At 41.2% G+C, this 7516-nt stretch overlaps 1 protein-coding gene across 1 annotated transcript in view; it reads left to right on the top strand.

The window, feature by feature from the left end:
* Positions 1–7516, top strand: part of LOC101999543 (sodium-dependent glucose transporter 1-like) — a 24286-nt gene that overhangs the window by 7322 nt on the left and 9448 nt on the right. The window contains exons 2-3 of the mRNA XM_005363546.1: positions 3299–3467; positions 5459–5575. Of these exons, the coding sequence (XP_005363603.1) occupies positions 3299–3467; positions 5459–5575 (286 nt within the window). The remainder of the gene's footprint in view (positions 1–3298; positions 3468–5458; positions 5576–7516) is intronic.

The following is a 7516-nucleotide window of genomic DNA, read 5'->3' as shown; positions in this document are numbered from 1 at the left end:
TCCCCCACTTTCTCTTCTATAAGGTTCAGTGTGGCTGGCTTTATGTTGAGGTCTTTGATTCATTTGGACTTGAGTTTTGTGCATGGTGATAGATATGGCTCTATTTTCATTCTTCTACATGTTAATATATAGTTATGCCAGCATCATTTATTAAATATGCTTTTTTCCATTTGATTTTTTTTTGCTTCTTTGTCAAAAATCAGGTGTTCAAAAATGTGGATTAATATCCAGGTCTTCTATTCAGTTCCATTGGTCCTCCTGTCTGTTTTTATGCCAATACCAGGCTGGAAAACTCTTTCTTTAAACCTTTGCTATTGACATGATGTTTTTTATAAAATTCTGAGGCCTTCAACACACTTCCAATCAATAATTGCTCAATTTCTGCATTACCTTGTGCTAGAGGACCTGGCAGACCTGTACGGGATCAGATGTGTATTATGAATATGGGACAAAGTCCATTCCTGATTATATCTTGAACCTGTATGAATAATGAAGTCAATTCTGTATCATCTGGTATAAATTCAGCAGTTTCAATACACAAGACAACTTTTCCTACATATTGTAAATCAGTAACTATGTTAAGAGGTTCTTTAAAATTCCTTAGTACCATGAGAATAGCATATAATTCTGCCTTTTGGACAGAATTATAAGGACTTTGTTCTACCTTACTTAAATCTTCTGATTTGTAACCTGCCTTTCCTGATTTATTTGCATCAGTATAGAGGCCCAAGTATCTTTTTGCATTCTAAGTTGGAATTTTCAAAAGTCAGAGATTCAATAAGTACTCATCTAGCATCTATTGCTATTGCTATATAATATGTAATATTATGTATATAATATATAATAGTCTATTGCTCCCAATTGTACAGCCTTAGTTAATCTTTATAAAAAGTCACTAAAGGGTTCTCTCTGGCCCTGTTTAACCCTAGTATATAATTCAATTTATTTTCTTGGTTCTTGAATCTTATCCCAAGCATTTAAGGCTGCTTTGTGGCATAGGGACAAGATTTGTTCATTGTAAAGGGCTTGAGCACATGGAGCAAGGAGCCCAGAACTCAGGAGCAGGGAGCACAAACCTGAAATTTTCCCTCAGCTGGGAACACAGCAGTGTGTGTGTGTGTGTGTGTGTGTGTGTGTGTGTGTGCGTGTGCGCGTGCGCGCACGAACTTGGGAAATTGCCAAGTTGCCACGGCCACTTAGCTCCGCTGTGGTGGGGCTTTAACAAAAAACTACTTAGTAGGTGAAAGCAAACCAAGCGGGCAGGAGTGGGAGACCTTCTGGGCTGTGGACTGTTTGGGCCTTTTAGACTGGTCCACCCAGTAGGTGTAAATTTCAGATCCACATGGGGAGCCATATGAAGACAGACACTAAAAATAAATCCCACACTAGCTCAGAATTGAGTATAATAAAGGATTATTTATTTAGGGGTAGACTCACAGATAACAGTCCTCTGCACAAACGGGGAGCAGAAACCGAATCCAGCTGCTGGAAGAGAAAGGAAATCAGCATTTATAGTATATGAGGCCACAGCCAAGTGGGTGGGTAACTTCAAGGCTACTTGAGCTAACTACTTACTGGCTGTGGGATTTCCTACAGCTAGTCTCCCAGACACCTTAGCCTGGAGGAACCCATTGAAAAGTGCTCTCCCGTCAGTGGTCCCAACACAGAGGACCATACACAAATCTGTAGACAAATGGAAGAGACAGCCCACGGTGACCTCGACTGCTGTGCTGAGGTCACTGAACACAAAAGACTCTGGTTGATACATTGGTGTAATCATTTGATGCTGATACCATCACTGGAGGTCTCTCCCACCACACATCTGATGCCAAACCTTTTAATTTGGTCAATTTTCACTGAGGGACTGGAGATATATGGTTCCGCAGCTATGAGTACCTACTGTTCTTGCAAAGGCCTGGGTTTGCTTCCCTGCTTCCATATCAGCTGACTCTCAACCACCTGTAACTCCAATTCCAGAATGTCCCACACCCTCTTCTGGCTCCTGCATAGGTGTAGTGCACGTACACATAAAATAAACAAATATTTTAAAAGATCTTATTTGAGCAGAGGAGCATTCATAAGTTGGGCAGCTCCTTGAGTCAACGGAAGTAGACAACCCTAACCATTAGTGTGGGAAAAGAAGTTTTATAGGCAGAAAAAAGAGAGCAAATGTATAGGAGTAACTTTCACTGGTTCCGCCAACATTTTGTCTTGTTTGGACTTATCTACGCTGGTCATATGGTACAAGAGATACACTCAGAAGGTTGCAGTGTGATGACAGGCTTGCCAGACTTCCTGGCATGCTGAGGTAGCTAGAGACCAAAGTTACGTTGAGTAGTAGATTGCCATTCCTTAATGCTGTAGCTTTATCATAAAAGCCAGGCAGTACCTGTGCATGTGACATTTTGTAAGGAAGACCGACATGCTGCAGGTCTGATGGCTGAGGATGTCCTTGGCAAAGCGTAGATCTGCACAAGGTCAGATGACTTACCTCATATGTTGTGTGTTTGTGCAGAACCCCATCTGTACCGAAAGTAGTTGTTTTAATAATATAAAAAAAATAGGACAATCCAATCACTAAAATTCTGGTATGTAAATCCTCACATTCGAGCTTCCAATGCATTTGCAAATACTATACTAAAAATTTAGTTTGAAAATAAAATGAACAGTACATCTTAGGAAATACTGTAACTGGCGAGACAGCTCAGCAGTTCAGATGTATGCCACCGAGCCTGGGCTTGATTCTCAAAAGCCACATGGAAGAAAGAACTGACTTACACAAGTGGTCTCGTTATCCAGACATGTACACCGTGGCACACACAGGTGTGGATGCACACACACTAAAGAAATGAAAAATTAAGGATAAATCATCATTAATTTGTAGTGCTAGACTTTAAACATGGACTTGTGCTTGCTAGGCAAGTGGCCTACCACAGAGTTGCCTCCCTAGCTCTAAATTAGCATTTATTACACAATAGCCTTTTAATGTATTGTCAAATAGGAAATAATTTCTTAAAAGCCACAGATTTAAAGGAGTTTTGAAAAATTGAGAGGTTTGAAACAAAGAAAAGCAAAAAAAAAAAAAAACAAGAAAAGAAAAAGAAAAAGAAACAAAGAAAAGCAACAGAAGCCCACGGCTTGTGGTAACTTTAGTGTTACTGAATATTCCTCCCTTTCTCGGGGCCTTACAGTCAATCTCTGCCTTGTTACCGCTCGCCACTAGCTCATCTGCAGTGGATATAATTAGATGGATGTTACTTTGTTTATAAGTAAAACAGTTTGTCTTTGTGAATTGTAGGGGGTGGGCGCTGCTGTGCTAGGACCCACTTTTCCAGACCTGGCACGAAATGTGAACCGGAACATCAGCAGCCTTTCGGAAATATTCGTGGGCCGGGCCCTCGGCTACTTGGGAGGCTCTGTGGTCGGCGGGGTGCTTTTCGACTACATGAATCATTTCTTACTTTTGGGTAAGCTAACAGTGATTTTCATGTCATTGTTTCTGGCAGTGAGTGTGCAGTGAGTCTCTAAATACGAAGGCATCAGCCAAGGGACCTTGACAGCTGAAGTACACTGTGCTTTGCTGTTGCCAACTGGGTTGCCAGAGGCTATTGTCCCAAAGGCAGAGACAGGGAATCGTTAAAGAGCGCTTTGGAAGCTTGACTAACCCTGTGAGTGGGAATGTTGGCACTCCCAAGTCTTGCCAGCTTAGGCTCCAAATCAGGTTCCATTCCAGACACACACAGCGTCCCCACGTTGGGCTCGTTGGAGGCTCAGCTGGGTTCTCAGGGCCGCAGAGGTTAAGAAACGGCTCTTGGAACCTGGATTGGACACAAAAGGGCAGGGAAGGTTGATGAACTAACGCAAGCTGGATTTTTTGTCGCTGCTATCCAATGTCAGAAATGAGCTCAGGATGCTCGCCCACGTCTGGAAGCAGATGGGAAAGTCTTTACCATGCCTGCTTTGAATAAATCGACCTCTAAAGAAAGTAAGGCAAAACACCTCTGCATCTGAAGCAACAATCTATTATTTCTGGTGAATAAATAAGAGATCCCTTTTATTCCAAAGTGCACTGAAGAATACATATAACTCACTATACAGATGTAAGTTTTTGTTTGTGGAGAATCCTGTTACACAGGTCTCTACCACTGAGCTAAGTCCCAGCCCAGAACTACATGCCTTGTGTTTTCCTCCCAAGTCCACAAACTAACTTATGTAAAGTTTACTAGTAACTCATCCTCCTCTTGGCTTTTTTGTTATTCTATATGCAAACATTCCTTTTGGTTCTTGGATTTTTGTTTTGTTTGTTTTGCCTGTGTGTGTGTGTGTGTGTGTGTGTGTGTGTGTTTCACATATGTGTGGGCTCATGTATGTTCAGGTATGTGTGAATGAGTCTGGAGGCCAGATGTCTTCCTTGATGACTCTCCAGTTTCTTTATGGAAGCCCATTCTCTCCCTGAACTCACAACTCACTGATTTGCTTGCTCTGGGGAGCCTCCTAAACTCTAGGATTACAAGATTCCAACGTGTCTCAGCCCTCCAGCCTCTTGCCTCCTCCAGCACAGTTTCTTTGGTAGCCCTGGCTATTCTGGAACTTACTCTGCAGAGCAAACTGGCCTCAAACTCAGTGATCCACCTGCCTCTGCCTCCCAAGTGCTAAAGGCGTGCGCTGCCACCACCCAGCTTTCACCAGGCTGGGGCACACAGGCATGGTGCATGCTTGTCCTCTGAGCTAGCTCTCTAACTACTCCCCTCTATTTCAGCTATTTTTTTTAATCATAAAAGTGCATTTAAGGGGCTGGAGAGATGGCTCAGTGGTTAAGAGCACTGCCTGCTCTTCCAAAGGTCCTGAGTTCAATTCCGGACAACCACATGGTGGCTCACAACCATCTGTAATGGGATCTGGTGCCCTCTTCTGGCCTGCAGACATACACACAGACAAAATATTGTATACATAATAAATAAATAAATAGATAGATATTTTAAAAACTGCATTTAATTAACTACAGTGCATGTTCCAGAGCTCTCCTGTGGAGTCAGAGGACAACTCTTGGGACTCAGTTTCTCCTTCCACGTGTGGGTTGCTGAGCTATAACTCAGGTCTTCGGGCGTGGCAGCACAAAGCCCTATTTCAGCCCTCCTTTGGTTCTTGAGTGTAAAACATTTAAATAAAAAGCTTTTGCTTCTTTTGCTATGAAGCTTGGCTTAATTGTGTGTTTTGTAGCTTGATTCTAGCAATGATAGAATTACATTCATTTTAAAACCTTTTATATTTTGTAATCCATAAAGATTATACAAGATTTAAAAGGCATGGTTACTTGTAGAAGGTACAATGTTCACCCACACAAGGTTTTTAAAAATTTGATCCCATTTGCATTTGGTGGAGTTATTATGTTGGAGTGACTCCTGACTCACAAACACTGCTTTTTACAGCTGCCTTTCTTTCAACCTTGTTTTTTCAGGGCTATCAAACCTGTTCACCTCAGCTGGCTTTTACCTGATCCCATTTTGTAAGACAGCTGTCTTACTGACTGCCATAATGTCTGTCACTAGCATCTCATTTGGCACTCTGGATACAGGTAAGTGAATCACTCGATGTCCTATCCAGGACTGGGACACTACTGCTAGGGAAAGGTGGAGCAGGAGGTGTTAAATTCTTCCTTGTGATAGGCTTGAAGTGAAAAAGAGCTATTGATCTGGAGTCATCAACTCAGAACCAGCCTGCTAGCAACTACTCTTCTTGCAAAGTAGGGCAGCAGTTCTCTAACTATCTGGCCGTGAATGGCCTTAGAGATTTTTGTCCTATGTCCTGTTACTATCAGCATCCAAAGAGGGCAGCCAAGAGCCTGTGCTTTGTACCACTTTCTTCACATTTGTTTTTTGCTCTTTGCTTTCTAAACTTCCCTTTATAGTAAAGCTTCTGCATATGCACGGTGTCTTTAAAAACCTATAGCTGTGGGGGCAGGCAGGATAGCTCAGAAGGCAGAACCAAGACATCACTTGCTGTCCAGCCTCGTTGCAATGGCAAGCTTGGGATCAGTGAGAGACATTGTCTAATGACAATAAGACAGGGCGTGACAGAAGACCCTGGACGTCGTCCTTTGGCCTCTGGATATGAGCACAATTGTGTGCATGCCTACACACTCATATGCAACACACACAAATCTACTAAATGACATGTGTGTAGACGTAAGTCACAAAACAATCCCACACCAGTTTGTAATTATGATTAATAAAAGGGTTATTTATTTAAGGGGAAAAACTTACAGATCACTGTCCTAGACAACAGCCCTCTGTGTGACCAGGAACAGAGTCTAATAGCCGGAAGCAGAGCTGGAACCAAGAGAGAGAAAGAGAGAGAACAAGGTTACTGCTGCTTTTTAAAGCGAAAGAGACCACACCCAAGTGGGCTGGTATCTTAAAGGCTATTGGCCAAAGGAGTGAAAGGAACTCTCATAGCACCTTCCCCTTTTGTTTAAGTAAGAGAGTTCCAAACCCAATACAAAACAATATAAACTAGGAACAGATATCAAGTATAAGATTAGAATTACAATCAGCATAAACAATATTAAGCAAGGAACATATGCTAAATGTTTTAATAAACATTCAGTCCTAAGGAGTCTAAGTCTTGTATTGGAAATGGCTTGACTAGATCATAAGAGGATGGTAACTATGACTATCTAATCTTCAACCCCATCAAAGGCCTGAGAAGGGAGATAATATTACTTGAGCAGGCAGGAAGTACAATTAAGTAGCTTCCAAAGCAAGCAATATATGATAGAGACAATTAGCTACCTGAGCAATCACCCAAAATCTCATTTTGCAACTCTGAAGCAACCAACTTTGGCTATGGCCTAGCATAATTGACAAACCATTTTTAGAGGCAGGAAATTTTTCAAAACCATCTTATCCTGTCTTGGCAAGATTTGACAGTCCTGCTTATCCATTTCCTGTCAGTGGTTGAGGCATTATCAGTTCTTTACCCAAAGGCCAGTTTTGCCAAGAAGAAAACAAGCTCCAAGTGGAGTGTCTTTGGTGCTCAACATTCTCTCAGGAATAGATTGGTGCTGTCAGAAGCAGTCATGTCTCATGTCAACAGAACCCTAAGTTATTTAAATGCCATGTTCCACAGATCCTTGATGTGGTTGAAGATGACTATCTAGACAGAATACTATCTCTATGTATCTAAAGAATCTAATTGATCTAACTGTATGTTATGTACAGCAAGCATGAGCAACTATTGAGTTATAATAATTAATACCTATATAACTTAAAGACTAAAACTTCATTTCAGAATATTAAATAACCTGTAAACAAATGTGCAACAAATGAGGACAATGACCTCAAAATGTAAACAATATATAAGTATTTGATCAGAGGTAGGAGTAATATATAATGCAATATGAAAATATATCCTAAAAGTTGTATCAATATACAAAATGTCCTAAACAGAGATAATAACATACATATATACAATCTGGCAAAATAACTTTGTATAGGTGTACAAATAATGCAAACAA

This window comes from Microtus ochrogaster, linkage group LG9, assembly GCF_000317375.1.
Source record: "Microtus ochrogaster isolate Prairie Vole_2 linkage group LG9, MicOch1.0, whole genome shotgun sequence".
Lineage (NCBI taxonomy): Eukaryota > Metazoa > Chordata > Mammalia > Rodentia > Cricetidae > Microtus > Microtus ochrogaster.
This window is presented reverse-complemented; position numbering and strand designations above follow the sequence as displayed.